A 19,033-nucleotide genomic window follows, 5' to 3' on the forward strand; every position below is an offset into this window, starting at 1 on the left:
CACTATAATATGGAGTGTGAAGAAACACTCTCTCCTCTTCCAACATTAGTCCTACATTCCTTTGGTGCTCCTCACACTCGCGGGCATAATGTCCTCTCACACCACAGTTGTAGCATCGGCTGCCTCTCCTGGGCGGCCACTCGCCAGTCACTCTGGCGGTACCACTTGCAGACGTCCCCTGGGTCCTCCTTGGACTCCCTGTCGTCGTGTCCGGGACTGCAGCACTTGCTCCTGAGCTAGGTCCACTGCTCACAGCTTGGGGCTTCCTCCCCGCGTCTCTTGAGCTCTTGAACCACGTTACTTCATCGGGCACACTACTCTTGGGAGAGTCCCCACCCGTCCTCGCTCCTCCTGAACTCCTAAGGTTCCCTCCCGACCTGGGGTAAGGCGAGTGTCTGGGCGGCCCCTCCCTCCTGATATGTAGTGCCTCCTCCAGCATGTCGGCTCGATCCGCTGCAGCCTTCAGGTCCTTAATACATGCTTCTCTCACCCTTACTCGCAACTCAGGATGGAGCACCGACATGAACTTCTCCATCACTATCAGTCGTTTGATATCATCCACCGACTCCGCTTCCTCCGCCTTCAACCATCGTAGGAATTTCCGTTCCATATCCCTGGCGGTCTCGGCGTAAGTCTTTCCCGACGCTCTTGTACACTCTCTGAACCGCTTCCGGTACATCTCCGGAGTCAGCCGGAATGAGTGGAGAACCGCATTCTTAATCGCGTCATAACTAGTACACTCCTCTAGGTCCAGCATGTTATAGGCTTCCCGGGCCTCACCAGTCAACCTGCCCTGGACCAGAGCAGCCCAATCATCTTCCGGCCACTCCTTCAGAGTCGCTATCCGTTCAAAGTGTTCGAAGAACGCCTCAGCTTCTTGTGGTTCGAACGTAGGTAAGTCACGTTCCCTTACCTTGAGGTCCTCCCGCCGTGCAGGTAGTGAGGGCAGACCACGTTCAACGCGACGCAATTCGACTTCTTTCTTTGCCCTTATCTCCTCCAGTCGCAGTTGTCTCTCTCCTTCTTCCCGCTGCAGCCGAGCTTCTCGCTCCTCTCGCTGCAGCTCAGCCGCACGTTCCTCTCGCTGCAGCTCAGCCGCACGTTCCTCTCGCTGCAGCTCAGCCGCACGTTCCTCTCGCTGCAGCTGCAGCCGTGCTTCTCTCTCCTCTCGTCGCAGCTGGGCTTCCAGTTGCATCTTCATTATTTCCAGTTGCAGGCTCCTCTTACTACAGCTGGACCTTCCACTGCTCCCATGTTCACTGTGAATTCTCTCCACACTGGTAGGCGCTTGGGGAGGCCCTAGTCGGGACGGTTCACCTTGCGATGGCTCTCCTCGGGACGGCTCCTCTTGAGATGGCTCCTCTCCCGTCGCTTCCTCTCGAGCTGTGAGCTGTGCCATGATCTCTATCCTTCGCTCTGCTACCTTAGTCGTCCTCAACCTGATCCCAAAGTGGTTTGCCACTTGTTGGAGCTGGGCCTTGGTACACTCCTCCAAAATTCTCTCGTCCCTTGTGTCAATAAATCTCTTTACTTTGTCTTCCTCCATCTCTATATCATCAAGCATACACGACGGCACAGACAAGTTAGTAGGCACTAATTTCACCGTTTCAGTCCCTTAGCCGGTTGAGTAACAGTACCACCGAATTCACTGGCCACACTGTATTAGTACCCTGGCAACACTTGTCTTGAAATTTGGTCCACACTGTAGCTTGATCCACGCTTCCTGGCGGGGTTCCCAGTCCTTGGCTACTGGGGTTCGAATCCTGGCGAGGTCGCCAGTTCTCTTGTCACGTGGGGGTGGGCGGTCCGGGGCTCTGCTAACACTCGGCTGCTAGGGGCTCAAAAGGCCCAAATACTCAGCCCCTCCGACTCCCTGGATTCACCGGAGTCTCCTTGGTCACACAAGATAGGACCAACAATGCCCACCTCCGCAGGTCTTTGCTTCCACCACAAAGGGGTGCCACTGATTCACCCTGGAAGCCCTTCAGTCAACCACGGGGAAACTGCTGTTAACAGTTCCGGCCTAGACCCGTGGGGGAGTGAAGGAAGACTCAGGCTTACCTATAACCATAGCCTCTCTGAGTCTTGCCTGCCAGACAAAAAAAAAGGTTGCAGGAACTCCTTTCCCGCCTGTCTTCTCTATCTTCCTCTTAGCAAGGTCGCCAGCTGGGTTATTATATCTGCACCCCAGCAATGCAGTTCAGTGGGTGTATCATATATCGTTTGTAGCCAGAAATGTATGCTCATAGAGAAATATCACAAATGGAGGCACACTCAAACACAGTAATAAAATGTGTGGATTTACTGACGCAAATTACATGAACACACACACACAATCACAAGTAATACATGAATATGGAATATGGATGATGAGTCTGGAGATCGTCAGCCTCTTCTTCCACGACCTCCAACTCTCCTTCAACTGGGCAGGAAGACAGGAGTCTCACACTCTCACAGGAGGGCCTCTTCACCACGTCGGCACCTCTTCTTCACTTGTGGGAAAAACCTGCTGGGATTGATATAAGAGGAGACTACCAGGGACTTGTACTGAACTAAATTAAAAAATTACTGTCTGCAAATTAATTCAATTAAAATCTCTAGCTAGGGTTGTAAATCCTAAATCCTCTTTTCCTAATGACAAACTGTGGGCTGTAAGGGACAGGTGGGGTGAATGACTTAGTTGATAGAAGTTCCAATCCACCTGTAGACAGGGATCTCACATCAGCTTGTATTTTATACAAGGATAAGATTTAATAAATTCAGTTATCTGACTGAACACTGGCTCTGTTTAAATCAGGGATTTAAACATACATAGTCTAACCTAGTACCATAACTTAACAGCCAATAGATTCTTATACTATAAACAACAAATTAATTGTAAAAGTATAAATAAATGACCTTAAATGGAGTCTTAATACTATTAGCTTAGTACTAGAAATTATATTCAATTAAATGAACTTATATGATAACTTATAAATAACTAAGCAAGCAATTGATAACTTAATTTATATATTCAAATATATATGCAGACATATTCACTTTATACAGTTAGCTTGACTGAATCTCTTCCAAGACTGTGGACACTTGTGAGGTTTTTACTTATTGAGGCTGAATTCTTTTCTGACAGAATGGACACTCATGAGGTTCAGTGCTTGGATAAGATTCACAGCTACACTACAATTTTAATAAACGTACCGATATGTGAGGCTTAGCCTCGCTTTTTAACCAACAGACAGATTTATAGGATATTAAAGCTACACAAGCATACAATTGGCCAATCATATACCAAATAACCTTCAATATACTTCTCTGCCAGTCGGGGTGCCTGTCTGACAAGTTTGCCAGACTGATTAACTCTCTCTTGTTGAGTTTAGGCACGATATTTTGCTACAGCGTTGCTGTATGATGATCTGGTAGCGTTGCTACGTGATTATCCTGCAGTTGCAGAAGAATGATTCGAGATAAAAGTTTATGAATGAAGGTGGAGGAAACCGTGTCACTGATCTCCACTATACACTCTATTTTATGTGAATGTTCACGGATTTTCCTTGTAGATATTGTCCAGGTACTCCCCCAGTTCTAGAGAGTATTCACTGGCGATAAAAAATATTAGATAAGGTGTCCTTGAGCTGGTAATGTTCGCTAAGGATCAGTCACTTGTTCACTCATTTGTAAACAAACGCGGAGTGCCGCTGGGCTTGTTGGTGGGCGCTTCTCTCCCCCCCATCGCCCTGCCATGCTCTCTGAGCACGGTAGCCTTCTATGAATATTGATTGATTATTTTTACAGTCTAGACTTATGATTAAGATAAGATGTGATTATAATATAATTAGATATAAGATTTAAAGATTATAAGTAGTATTTGTAAGTACCACTGAATCTTATTAAGGATTTGATTTTTAATCCTACCGGATGTTGAATCAATGTTCCAATAGTTTTTTAATTAAGAAGTCCTTCTAGAAGCTTCTGGATCCTTGAAAGATCATGTACAAAGTCACGTAGGCATCAAAAGGGCCCCTGTTGCGTACGTGTTCATGGTGCCATTGTCATCCAGGATCAAGCTATATAATGAATCTTTAAAGATTCATTATATGATTTTGATACAATTTAGATATGATTTTGATATGATTTAGATATGATATAGAAATTATACATTTCTTAGATGATTATTAGATATGGTGGGTAAAAATTTCCCACATCTTCCAGAGGGAGAGAACTGGCACAGAGTCCAATACTTAGGACAATAGTAACCATATGTATTTATTTACTCTCCATTGGATTGATAATACAAGTGCAAATTTTGCTTGCACTTTTGTGCTGCTGTCCGTTGTGGACGATTGTGTCTGTTAGGAGTCTGTGGGTCTTGTGGAGTTAGAGTGTCTTGAGGTCTCTCAGGATCTAACTGCAGCTGGCTCACTGATTCCATGTGGATGAGTTTGTCCAATGTCTTCAGGGAAGTTGTTCCTTTAGACAGGATTTGACTATTCTCAAAATCCCCTGACTATCTGGATGGACTGAGACAACTTTACCTAATGGCCAGTCAGCCCTAGGGCCATCACTGTCTACCAAGACAATATCGCCAGATTGGAGATTAGATATATTATGTGGGACATTGGCCCCATAGTGATGTTCTCGTAGAGATGTAAGATATTCTTTTGTCCAAACATCATTCCATTTTTGGATTATGCTAGACAGATGTTTATACCCCTGAACCAACTCGCTCTGACCCACATATGAGGGATCTCTGATCTCATCATCCACTAGAGATGGTACTGGAGTCAGAAGTCTTCCATACATTAGGTGGGCAGGACTTAATGGCTCATGTTGAGTAGGATCCTCAGACAAGTAAGTCAACGGCCGGTTATTCACCCTTGATTCTTTTCCGTGATTACTGTCTGGAGTTCTTGAAGATTGATTTTCTGACGGTGTAGAGATTTTCTCAAGGATCTTTTTACAGTTCCTATTAACCGTTCATAAAATCCTCCGTGCCATGGGGCTCTCGGAGGGATAAATTTCCATCTGCAATGACGCTGTTCCAGTGTGGAAGTAACTGCAGGATGGGAACAGATTTCCCGTAGACATGCTTCTCCAGCTACCAAGTTTGCTCCGTTATCTGAAATCATCAGCTTAGGGCATGATCGGCGTGCTGCGAATCTGCGGAAAGCTTGAATAAATGATTGAGCAGTCATATCGGGTGTTACCTCTAGATGTACTGCCCTGGTGGTAGCACAGGTGAACAGACAGATGTATGCCTTGATAGGTTGCTTATCTGCAGTCCCTGTTAGATATATTGCTCCTGTATAATCTACTCCTGACGTTTCGAAAGGTTGTAGATGGACCACTCGTTCCTTTGGTAGGGGTGGTGGCTCTGGATAAGAGCAAGTTCTTGCATCGTACCTTCGGCATATCATGCAATTCTTCAAGATTGATTTGACTGACTGTCTTCCCTGAGGAATCCAGTACTGCTGTCTGATTTGTGTGAGTGTGTCTAACACTCCTCCATGTTTGATGATTTGTTGATGTGTATGCAACACAATCAACCTTGTGATCCAATGATTTTTTGGTAAAAGCCATGGATGCACCGTATCTAGATTGATATCTGCGTGTTTAAGTCTCCCTCCACAACGCAGAATGTTGTGATTTTCTTGGTCTATCCACAGACCGAGATTGTGTTTTAACTTATGCGGAAGATTTTCATAGTTATTCCCATAAGTTTCTCTCTGGGCTTGTCTTACCCAATAGATAAGTGCATCAGGAAAAGTGTATTTTATACCTTTTTTCCTGAGATAATGAAACACGTTCTGTGTTACATTGATTAATTTGATGAGCGAGGAGTAACGAGTACAATCCAAGACTGATATTTGAGCTTGCTGCCTGGTGGTAGTTATGGTTTGTGTCGTAATGACGTGTGGCTTTTGTCCAGGCCAACTACCATTCACTAACCATCGGGGCCCATGAAACCAAATATCTGCCTTTGCAAACTGTTTAAATGTCATACCTCTTGATAAGAGATCAGCTGGATTATCCTTTGTTGGTACATGCAACAATTGAAAGCCTGCGGAAATTTCTTTAATTTCCGAGACGCGATTTTTTACATATGGAGTTGGACAGTTGTCGTTTCGTACCCATTGTAAGACAGCTTCATTGTCAGACCATATAATGACATCTTTGATGTTCATGGTAGACAAGACTTGTTTGATATGCACTGCTAATCGTGTTCCAGTTAGCAGTGCTGTTAGTTCCATCTGAGGCAAAGTCCTCTTTTTTAATGGAGCTACTCTGGCCTTAGAGGTGATAAGATATGATTGATTAGAAGTCACTAAGTAAGCACAAGCTCCAAAAGCTTTGGCTGACGAGTCTGCGAATACATGTAGTGATACTTCCTCATTTTCCTCGACTATGTGTCTCGGAAAGATTATCTTTTCAACTAAAGTTTGTTCTTGAGCCACTTCCATCCAAGCTTTTTGTAACTGGATTGGTAGTGGATCATCCCAACCAACCTTAGCCTTCCATGCTTGTTGCACCAATAAACGCCACTTGATAGTCAAAGGATTTAGTAGACCAAGTGGGTCAAATACTTTGCTAACTTGTGAAAGCAAATCCCTTTTTGTAGTGATGTTGTAATTTACTGGCACAGATTTGATCGATATTGTGTCCGAGATTAAATCCCAATCCATGCCTAACACCTTTTGTGATTCTGGTACGTGATATTCAGGGTAATCTCTTGCTATTTGATTATTCAATGTTGCATTATTAGAGGCCCAAGATTGTAGTGGCATGTTGGCACCTTGTAGCTCCTTGTTGGCCTCTTGATATAATTGTAACAGTTCAGTAGTACTGTTAACTGTCCCTTGAAAATTATCTACATATAGATTTTGACTGATTTCAGTCTTACAGGGACTTGATGATTTCTTCAGATGAGTATCTAGAGTTGCTTGCAACAGAAATGGACTGCTTGTCGCGCCGAAAAGAACTGAAGAGAATCTGAAAGTCACTACAGGACTATTGACATCTTCTGGGTTCTCTACCCATAGAAACTTAGTGAAGTCTCTATCTTCTTCCTGCAAGCCAACTCTTAGAAAGGCCTTACTTATATCTGCTGAATACGCATATTTGTTAAGTCTAAACTTCAACAGTATGTCATACAATTTCTGAGTTAGACTAGGACCTGTTTGCAAACAATCATTTAGACTGGTTCCTTGGGGTCCAGATTTAGAGCTACAATTAAAAACTATCCGTAAAGGAGTTGTTTTTGATTCTCTCTTTACAGCCATGTGTGGTAAAAAATGGCCTATTTGCTTATTGTCATCTTTCACGACTTCGATGAATTTATTCTTTAATTGTTGAGCAATAATCTCATGATAGAGTTTTAAATGCTCAGGCCTTTTTCTTAGCTTTGCTAGTTGCGATTTAAATTGACTATAAGCCATGTGATAATTGGTAGGTAAGGTTTTATGGTTGATTTTCCATGGTAGCCTTACCCAGTACTGTCCATCATAGTACTGTACAGTTTCTAAGTATTGATTATATGCACAGACATCATCAGGACTTGGTTGTTCAGGAATTATTCCTATGGCATCAAGTTCCCACAATTGAGGTACAGATTCTAATCCATCATCAATCATGTGGGGGATTTTAAGTGGTGACTGTTCTTCGCCTAGTCATGCCACTATTACAGTTTCTGTATGATGTGATTTTTCAGGAGTTGAAGGTTCAAGATCTAGTATAGGTCCTGTCATCAATATGCCTCCTGCTGATTTGAGTATATTCATACCCATAGATTCTTCTGATCCCAGAATGAATCGATGATAGTAGTCAGCTCCAATCAGGATTCCGATATCCCCTATGTAGTCAGAATCAAGTAGAGGATCTGCTAATTGGATTCCTTTTTCTTTTAGGAATTTAATTGTGGCTGTCAGACCAGTCACTTCCATTTCAGTAGGAATTTTATCAACTACTATGGCTTCTACTGTCCTTTGGGATGTACCTAGACAGACATTGAGTTTTACTACTGGAAAGGTTCTACGACCAGAATTAGTAAAAAACCCTGATATGGATGTAGATACTTGCTTTGAAGATTTAAGTTGTAAATCTTCTGCCATCTTTTTACTGATAAAGGTTTTCTGTGACCCTTGATCAAAAAAGCCTCTAGTTGGAATACAAATTCCTTGATTGCATAGCTCTAGCTGTGCAGTAGGCAATATGGCTGCTGTAACAATTTCTGTATCCAAGTCGTTGACATTGCTCATTACTGTACAGAATTGTACGGCTGTTGTGGTATTATCATCTTTGGGCTTTGCCTGAGATGCAGGTTGATTATTGGAAGTTTGTGATCTGGATTGAGTGTTAATATCACTACAGAGTGCTGTGTGATGTACACTTTTATGACAATATTGGCAGTTCTGCAATTGAGTGATACACTCACTAGTATCGTGCTTCCGTAGACAACGGATGCACCTGTTCAAAGATTTCAGTCGATCGATTCGACTGGCACGGCCTACATAAACTGTGCATTGATAAATGGTATGTGCTTCTTGACAGAATAAACATTTTGGGGCACTTGCAGCTCCTTTTGTCTTATCTGTCTTAGGAGCTTGGTTTCCTACAGTTCTGTTAACTGTGGGGGATATAGCATAAGAGCCAACATTATTCTGTTTCCACTTTGCAGAAGAGTTTTGTTGCCTTGATTTTTGACTGCCATTTTGGACATTTTTGCTTTTGTCCGTGGATTCACTTTTGGGGATTTTTTCTTGAGATCTAAGTTTTCCTCGGCTTCGTAATCTTTGTACGTAAGCTCGAAGTCCATCAATGATTTGGCTTTGTGATAAGATGTTGTTACAAGTATGTAAAACTTGTAGGTAAGTAATTACATGCAAGTAGGTCATACAAGCATGTAACACTTGTACTCCTCCAAGGATTTCCTTAAAGGATGAATTGTATCTGTAATAATGTGTATCTACATTATTCATGATGTGATGAAGCATTTTGCTTTTTCTTTTTTCTCGGCTTTGCCTTTTCTATTAAGTAAGTCTCTTTGAGATGCTTGATTAACTTCAGATTTTCTGAGGCTGCTTTCACTCCAGTGAAAGCATGAGATTAGGTGATCAAGACTATATTCTTGGATTAAGATAGTTATCTTAGATGGATGATAATATTTGTATTGACATTGTCAATGTGTTGTTAGCCTTTCAGATTGTGATGTGAGATTAAGATTGGTCTTAATCCCCAATTGTAGACTATTGTAGCCAAGTGATGATGACATTTGTCTATCACCTGATTTAAATGGTCTGTAGGCTGTAGATTCAAGTGATTTTTTAGACACTTTGTGTCCTCTTCTTTTCTGTTTCAGCTGCAGGTGGAATACTGTTAGTCATTTTGACCTTTTCCGAGTTTCGGAGATTCCGAGATTTTTCTCTTTTTTCTGATAAATATGTATGATGTTAATGTATTTTGATAAATGAGCTTTCCTGTCTACTTAGGTAATGATTCCAAAGATCGTCCTTCATTTCCTCCTTGGAATCTGGTTGTAGCAGGTGTTCATTATCAAAAGTACTGTAATAATTTGATTTGTGACCCGAATGCACGAATGCACCAAGTTGGTAAATCCTGTAATAATTTTTTAAAAATAGTAAATGGCACTATTTTTGCAAAGTTATTACAAAATCTGTTACCATAATAATTGTTAGATAAAATACAGTAGAATGTCTACTGGTTTTACCTGTTATATAGGGTATGATATAGTTGATTATAGATAGATTGTAATGAAAGCTCTTACAGTGATGATAACACTTTTTTAAAGAATATTATGTAATGAGCAGCTCTGAAAATCAGTAGATTAGAGATAATGCTAGATAATACACTTAAATATATATGTAATGTTACCACAATGAGGTAGATAATGGTATTTTATGATTAAGATGCAGTTGTGTCTGTGACACTGATATACTTAAGTACTGTGGTTTCTTAACACAAACCAATATTAGTATGCTATGAATGCTTACTAGTTAATGGATATGGTGGCTTAAGCCACTGCAAACTATTTGTTTACTTAGATATATAGCTATGATAAACATTGGCTGATAGCTAGGTTAGGCTAGAATATGTAAGAATTATTCCAATGCAAAATCAAGAAGTTTCTTATGTATTTGGCATTGAAATATTCGGTAAACGAATGATCATAAATATCTAGGTACAAAAGACCATTATTATCTAGGTTCGAAGGACCATTAATGTGGGAAAAACCTGCTGGGATTGATATAAGAGGAGACTACCAGGGACTTGTACTGAACTAAATTAAAAAATTACTGTCTGCAAATTAATTCAATTAAAATCTCTAGCTAGGGTTGTAAATCCTAAATCCTCTTTTCCTAATGACAAACTGTGGGCTGTAAGGGACAGGTGGGGTGAATGACTTAGTTGATAGAAGTTCCAATCCACCTGTAGACAGGGATCTCACATCAGCTTGTATTTTATACAAGGATAAGATTTAATAAATTCAGTTATCTGACTGAACACTGGCTCTGTTTAAATCAGGGATTTAAACATACATAGTCTAACCTAGTACCATAACTTAACAGCCAATAGATTCTTATACTATAAACAACAAATTAATTGTAAAAGTATAAATAAATGACCTTAAATGGAGTCTTAATACTATTAGCTTAGTACTAGAAATTATATTCAATTAAATGAACTTATATGATAACTTATAAATAACTAAGCAAGCAATTGATAACTTAATTTATATATTCAAATATATATGCAGACATATTCACTTTATACAGTTAGCTTGACTGAATCTCTTCCAAGACTGTGGACACTTGTGAGGTTTTTACTTATTGAGGCTGAATTCTTTTCTGACAGAATGGACACTCATGAGGTTCAGTGCTTGGATAAGATTCACAGCTACACTACAATTTTAATAAACGTACCGATATGTGAGGCTTAGCCTCGCTTTTTAACCAACAGACAGATTTATAGGATATTAAAGCTACACAAGCATACAATTGGCCAATCATATACCAAATAACCTTCAATATACTTCTCTGCCAGTCGGGGTGCCTGTCTGACAAGTTTGCCAGACTGATTAACTCTCTCTTGTTGAGTTTAGGCACGATATTTTGCTACAGCGTTGCTGTATGATGATCTGGTAGCGTTGCTACGTGATTATCCTGCAGTTGCAGAAGAATGATTCGAGATAAAAGTTTATGAATGAAGGTGGAGGAAACCGTGTCACTGATCTCCACTATACACTCTATTTTATGTGAATGTTCACGGATTTTCCTTGTAGATATTGTCCAGGTACTCCCCCAGTTCTAGAGAGTATTCACTGGCGATAAAAAATATTAGATAAGGTGTCCTTGAGCTGGTAATGTTCGCTAAGGATCAGTCACTTGTTCACTCATTTGTAAACAAACGCGGAGTGCCGCTGGGCTTGTTGGTGGGCGCTTCTCTCCCCCCCATCGCCCTGCCATGCTCTCTGAGCACGGTAGCCTTCTATGAATATTGATTGATTATTTTTACAGTCTAGACTTATGATTAAGATAAGATGTGATTATAATATAATTAGATATAAGATTTAAAGATTATAAGTAGTATTTGTAAGTACCACTGAATCTTATTAAGGATTTGATTTTTAATCCTACCGGATGTTGAATCAATGTTCCAATAGTTTTTTAATTAAGAAGTCCTTCTAGAAGCTTCTGGATCCTTGAAAGATCATGTACAAAGTCACGTAGGCATCAAAAGGGCCCCTGTTGCGTACGTGTTCATGGTGCCATTGTCATCCAGGATCAAGCTATATAATGAATCTTTAAAGATTCATTATATGATTTTGATACAATTTAGATATGATTTTGATATGATTTAGATATGATATAGAAATTATACATTTCTTAGATGATTATTAGATATGGTGGGTAAAAATTTCCCACATCACTGTCCTGCCATCCATACACACTGTCCTCTCTGACAGTCCTGGACACAAGCTGCCTTGCAGCCTATTCTACTATTAAAGTAATGAAGTCTTGCTGCCACATACACAAGTAAATATTGTGGCCTAACTAGCCTACTCATACAAGGGGTAATGGGAGGGAAAAATGATCTACCTTACACTCCTGGCTCACGACGCCTGTCCCTCGATGGTGTGAGGTTCCCACGCTTCCTTGGGTCGATCCTCGACGATCCAGGGCGTTCCACAGGTCCTCAGGTGTCGTGAAGCCTTCGCGTCGTCGCCGTTCCAATCCCTGAGATTCAGCTGCCCCAATCCTGGTTCATCGATGGGCGCTGAGCTAATCACTATCTTTCCCCACCCTCGCCTCTCCCACAGGGCGTCGCTCCTTGTCCTAGGCACGGTGTCGTCCTTCCAAGATTCTCAGTGGATGTGACCCCAGTCACAGCTAGCTTGCTCGCCCACCTTCCAGACCTCAACGTCCAGCCAGCGGCGCCGCCCAGCGTCGTCGCCGACTATTTTCCAAGTTTGGGCACTTCTCTGCTCACTGAACTTGGTTCCTCTTTGGCTTCCCAGAAGCGCAGGGTCTCCAATAACTATGGTGGGCAACGAAGGCCAGCTCAATCCACTGAACAAGGCTTGCAGAGCCTCCAATCCTTGAGAGCAGACCGAGGCGCGTCCTGTCGCTTCCACGGTCAGTACAACTCTGACGTTGGCGCCGCCCGGGGCACTCGGTGACGTCATGGCGGGCCCTGATTTGTCGCCCGCGACCTACGTCGGCCAATCCGCGATTGGCATAGTGTCCCTTCCACAAGGTCATATCTGCCGTAGGGGATACTGTTTCATTTTATATCAGGGCGCCAACTTTCCTTTATTTACAACTTATAATATAACCTCATTCCATTAAATGGCAGCCGGTCTGGTCGCCACATATATCATTAGACTCCCTGAACCTCAGAGAATCAGTAGGGAGAGCTGATATGACTCTTTAAGCCGGCAAACGAAAGAAATAGGAGAGGGCACCGTAACAATACATACATACATACATACATACATACATACTATCCTGGTGGATAGTTCGCAGGACTCGTAATTCTGTGGCGCGGGTTCGATTCCCGCACAAGGCAGAAACAAATGGGCAAAGTTTCTTTCACCCTGAATGCCCCTGTTGCCTAGCACACATAGAGATGTTGCCTAACTACATAGAGATTCTAAATGTAGTTATTGTCCTTGTATATAAGTCACCGGAGGCAAACCCTCAGCAGTTTAAAGATCAACTAATGAAAATAGAACACTGCTTGGAAAACCTCACAAATCCAGCTCCGAACATCATCCAGCTTGGGGACTTCAACCTACGGCACCTGAAATGGAAGCACCTGGCTAATACAGTAATATCAGAAAGAATACCAGGGAGTAGCCTAAATGAACAGGCACATGCAAATGACCTGCTACGGATGTGCGACAGGTTTGCCTTAAACCAGCAAAAAGTAGAACCAACTAGGAAGGAGTACACGCTGGACCTCATTTTCACTAATAATGATGAATTGATCAGGAACATAATGATTACAAATACCTGTTACTCAGATCACAACTTAATTGAAGTTATGACAACTATGGGGAGTAGACCTTCAAAACCAGTCCAGATTCCCGGTGGAGGAGATTTCAGCAAATTCAACTTCAATAATAAACAGATAAACTGGGAGCAAATAAACCAGGACTTCACAGAAATAAACTGGGAAGAACAACTGGAAAATGCAAACCTGAACCAGTACCTGGAAAAAATAAGCTCAGTAGCACTAGAAATATGTTCAGACCGCATATCCCTAAGAAAAAAGAGGAAGAGATGCAGACTGAAACGGGAACGTCGTTTCCTATATAGGCCAAGAAACCCAATCGCGGAACAATTTTGAGAGTCGCACCCTATCTCAAGAACGGCGAAGAAGGTTAGGTAGAGAAATAGAAACAATTGAACGCAAGCTACAAGAATCATACAAAACCCAGGAGAGGCAAATAGAGCAAAAGGCCATCAGTGAAATAGAGAGAAATCCGAAATATTTTTTCTCCTATGCAAAATCAAGATAAAAAAAACACATCTAGTATCGGGCCCCTGCGAAAGGGAGATGGAACTTTTACCGATGACAACAAAGAAATGAGCGAGCTACTGAGGAAGCAGTACGACTCTGTTTTCAGCGAGCCATTAAAGACACTAAAGATTGATAACCCAAATGAATTTGTCATGGATACGATACCAACATCAAATCATATATCAGATGTCACCTTATCCCCACTGGATTTTGAAGAAGCCATAAACAGTATGCCTATGCACTCTGCACCAGGCCCGGATTCTTGGAACTCCATATTCATCAAGAACTGTAAAAAACACTATCGCAGGCCCCCACATTCTGTGGAGACAAAGCCTAGATACTGGCGTTATTCCTTATATACTAAAAACAGCAGAGATAGCACCACTTCATAAAGAAGGAAATAAGGCAGAGGCAAAAAATTACAGACCAATAGCACTAATATCGCACGTCATAAATTTTTTTGAGAGAGTGCTAAGAAGTAAGATCACAAAATACATGGAATAACAGCATCTCCATAACCCCGGACAACATGGTTTCAGAACAGGGTGCTCTTGCCTGTCGCAGTTGCTGGACCACTATGATATGGCATTAGATGCTATAGAAGACAAACAAAACGCTGATGTAATTTACACAGATTTCGCAAAAGCTTTTGATAAATGTGACCATAGTGTAATTGCACATAAAATGCGTTCAAAAGGAATTACCGGAAAAATAGGCAGATGGATCTACAATTTCCTGACCAACAGAACCCAATGTGTAATAGTCAACAAAATAAAATCCAGCCCATCAACCGTGAAGAGCTCAGTCCCCCAGGGTACTATGCATGCTCCAGTACTTTTTCTCATCCTCATATCGGACATAGACAGGAACACAACCTATAGCACTGTATCATCCTTAGCAGATGACACTAGGATCTTCATGAGAGTAGGCAACATAGAGGACACGGCAAACCTCCAGTCAGATGTAGATCAGGTCTTTCTATGGACTACAGAAAATAATATGGTGTTTAACGAAGAAAAGTTCCAGCTCATGCGCTATGGAAAAAATGAAAAAATAAAAACGGAAACCACGTACAAAACTCAGGCAAATCATGACATAGAACGAAAAGGCAATGTAAAGGACCTGGGTGTACTCATGTCGGAAGACCTTACCTTTAAAGAACACAATAAAGTAACCGTCACAACTGCAAGAAAAATGACAGGTTGGATAACAAGAACTTTTCATACTAGAGGTGCTATACCGATGATGATACTTTTCAAAACGCTTGTGCTCTCTAGAGTGGAGTACTGCTGCACAATGACAGCCCCTTTCAAAGCTGGAGAAATTGCTGAGCTGGAGAGCTTGCAGAGATTCTTTACTGCTAGAATCCACTCAGTAAAACATCTAAACTATTAGGACCGACTAAAGAGCCTAAAACTGTACTCCCTTGAGCGCAGGCGGGAGAGGTACATAATAATTTACACGTGGAAAATATTAGAGGGGCTGGTCCCAAACCTGCACACAGAAATAACATTACATAGGACCAGAAGACATGGCAGGATGTGCAGAATACCCCCATTGAAAAGCAGAGGTGCAACAGGTACTCTGAGAGAGAACTCTATCAACATCAGAAGCCCGAGACTGTTCAACACGCTTCCGCTACACATAAGGGGCATAACTGGCAATCACCTCACTGTGTTCAAGAGAGAACTGGATAAACACCTCCAAAGGATACCTGATCAACCAGGCTGTGACTCATACGTCAGGCTGCGAGCAGCCGCGTCCAACAGCCTGGTTGATTAGTCCAGCAACCAGGAGGCCTGGCCGCGGGGATGCTAAGCCTCGGAAGCACCTCAAGGTAAGGTAGGTAGCAGTAAATAGGTACCTGGGGTACCTGACTAACCAGGGAGTTAGTCAGCTGTCACGGGCTGCTTCCTGGGGTGTGTGTGTGTGTGTGTGTGTGTGTGTGTGTGTGTGTGTGTGTGTGTGTGTGTGTGTGTGTGTGTGTGTGTGGTGTGGAAAAAAAAGTTGTTAGCAAATAGTTGATTGACAGTTGAGAGGCGGGCCATAAGAGTGTAACACGGGTTCGGGTTCCACTCTCTTTACTTCCTTCTTTCTACTCCCTCTACCCGTATTCTTACTTTTATTTCTAAACCAAGGGACTCCAAAACTTTTACCAAAGCCAACTCCACGCCACGTGGTCCTAAGACGATTGACCGACTTAGGATTCTACACCCAGTATGACGTGACCTAAGCTCTGAACAAAACCCTAGAGTCACCTCTGCTGCCACCACCAGACCAGTAATACAAGAGCAATGATCGAGGTCTGGATCGATCACGCTAATTAATCAACCTAGGGGCTTGATCCCCACTATAAACGATGACCTTGAGTGTGGAATAAATTACACGGTAATGATAATTCCGATTCGATGTTAGAATCGGCGCCCAATGCAACTCTGCCTCGTGTGGACCACGTGACCAGGACAAGTATACACATAAAACACATGGAAACAATAAAATGCAAATTAATAACAAATTTAATTTATTAAAAGAAAACTAAAACAAAATCTAAATATGTTCACTCCCTATTACTTTAACACTCCCTACTTGACCTGAGTGGCAAATGAGAAGACTATTTCTATAATTAACAATAGCAACTATACCTTGGGCGGCCAGCTAGATGTCTTGGCTGGTCTAGGGGAGAGGTAAGATGTTTGACCTCTCCTAGCTGCTTCCGTGACCACACTGATTTTTCCTTGTCTGGACTACCCCAGACAGAGTATTGTATCCTTCCGCCTAGTCAGTCAAAGTTCTACCAAGTTACTAGCAAGGTTTAAGTTATAACAATTAACCTCTGTTGTACTTAATTGATCCAGACTGGTTGAATTATTTTACTGAATTAAATTACAAACATCTAACGGCAGAGCTGTTCCCGATCACAAAAATGGTTATTAAAACTTTGAGAAATATTAGACATGTCAACCCTGCTGACCTATGACCGCCGGTCACTCCGCCTTAAAAGTTAGATCCGATTCGTGACGTCACTGATGGTGACTTAAACTCAATAATTAGAATACTCTTGATATTGTATCCAGTACTATTATACAATACAATTTTAATGCAAAATGAATAAAGGCTAATTTTCTCTAATTGACTGAATACTATAGGATGATTCATTATACGCAGATATGAACAAAGCGTCGGTTATTTCCACCGCGAATTCCCCTGGGGGTCAGGTCACCATGCGGCTCAGCTTCCCATTCTCTTTTGTCGATAAACCACTCTGGATAATTCTTACAACAGCCTAGTTTGTTACAACCCCCCCGCACAAGCACTTAGTAAACCTTGTTAATTTGTTAAAATTCACGAGGTTTAGTATCCAAACCCACAATTCAACTCATGCCACAAACAAAAGCTAACCTAACTAATAAAATTTGACCAATAATAGTCCAACATCATAATAACCATGTTCATATTTCATAAATTTCTCAGCTGTCAACTGACAGCAATCCTCTAATATCAGGAAACATACATCCTATCCTTACTGACATAGCTAAATAACATGTCCCTACTCTACCATCAAAAACTAGCTATTAAACTCTCTTGGCTCTTCACTAGCCAAGTCCATGTGTCCTCTAGAGCCGGCCACACCGTGCTCAAACAAACATTAAAGTTATATCATCAGACTGAACTTTCAGTCATCCGGGAGCGTACTACGGAACTATCAGGTACACATCCGTGTACTAACCACTCCCCATCAAGGAACACACCTAACGTTTATTACATGTATCTAAAAATAAAAATTCCTATACTATATCACAGGTTACGGCTGACTGTACAGCCAAGTGTTCTCACTCACTAGAAGTGTCAATGTTTATATTGGTCCGCCTCTCCTGTGTTCAAACATTCTGAAAAAAATAGCACAACATAATTTTCCATAACCGTTTGTTCTGGGCTGAGACAATTACACAGGGGCTTCGATTTTGATTACTGACCAATTTATAGAGTAAAATTCATATTATACCAAAATTATTATTTTAAAGCTGTTTTTCAACATTTATAAAGTATTGATTCTAAATCTGTTTTTCAACATTTAAACAAAAGTGTCCAGATGTTCTTTACACAGATGTTCAGAGCCAACTTTGTTGTTTGTATCAATTGTTCATATTGAGTAATCGAAAAAAAAAAATCGATGCTGCTGGATGCTGAATGTAGTCGCTGACGATGACGGTGTCGATCTTGCTTCTCCCCGTGTGTAGACATCAATACCTGGTCCTCTTGTACTCCCATCCGGTACTCTTGAATGACGACAGAGTGTAGTAGAGCGGAGTGCCAAGTGACAGCTGTAGAATACTGTTACTTCGGCCATTAATCTTGCTCTCGACAGTCCACACGCCTTCGTATTAATCACAGTTCACACGGTAGTCTTGATGTTAAACTTGTCGCAGATGACCACAGCAGAGCAGGACTGGATGTACCAACAGTGTCTCTTAGCAGGAGTGGTGTCAGAAGGTCGTAGAGGCGGGTTGCTTGTTTGCAGAACAGGTGAATCTCGTCTTCCATCATTGCTCACGTCATCTCAGGCGTTTCTTGATGTCCCCAGGTTACTAGGCCGTAAACACTAACTGTGTATACCCTCGTACCGCCGACTTTAGGCCAAAGGAGACAATTTTGCGACCTTCTATTGGCGAGTCCCGGTACTCTGTAGGGAAACCGTGCCTTCCACCTGTGACCGCCTTACTTCTGCTTTCTTGTTACTTCAGATGACGTAATCATTAATCTTCCGGCGAAATTCTTGAGTACTGCTACGTGCTTTCCATTTCTTGACCTCTCCTCCAACACTGCTGGAATGACTGCAGTCTTGATGACGCAGCAGGTGGGTATTGGTGATCTCGAGACAGCTACCCCGGCGTTGTATGGCACCTCCGGTGACTGCTATAATGTGGACAGCTCGCTGGCCCTGACAACCTCGTTAGTGACGTGAGGCGTCGGCCGGGTGACTCTTGGACAGTCACTCCTC

The 19,033-nt window shown here is 42.0% G+C and overlaps 1 protein-coding gene across 1 annotated transcript; it reads right to left on the minus strand.

Annotated features, from left to right (window-relative positions):
* Positions 1-2,089: 2,089 nt before the first annotated feature.
* LOC138356025 (uncharacterized) lies at positions 2,090-8,355 on the minus strand. The gene is made up of 2 exons (XM_069311578.1): positions 3,196-8,355; positions 2,090-2,701 (listed from the first exon to the last, which is right to left on the minus strand). Exon 1 carries the CDS (start codon positions 7,623-7,625, stop codon positions 4,866-4,868), a length of 2,760 nt encoding a protein of 919 aa, XP_069167679.1. The 5' UTR covers positions 7,626-8,355; the 3' UTR covers positions 2,090-2,701; positions 3,196-4,865.
* Between the last annotated feature and the right edge of the window lie 10,678 nt (positions 8,356-19,033).

Source organism: Procambarus clarkii, chromosome 70 (genome assembly GCF_040958095.1).
Source record: "Procambarus clarkii isolate CNS0578487 chromosome 70, FALCON_Pclarkii_2.0, whole genome shotgun sequence".
Lineage (NCBI taxonomy): Eukaryota > Metazoa > Arthropoda > Malacostraca > Decapoda > Cambaridae > Procambarus > Procambarus clarkii.

What these genes read in the sequence shown, in the direction of transcription:
- LOC138356025 (XM_069311578.1), bottom strand. Translation starts at nt 7,625, where the DNA reads ATGATTGATGATGGATTAGAATCTGTACCTCAATTGTGGGAACTTGAT.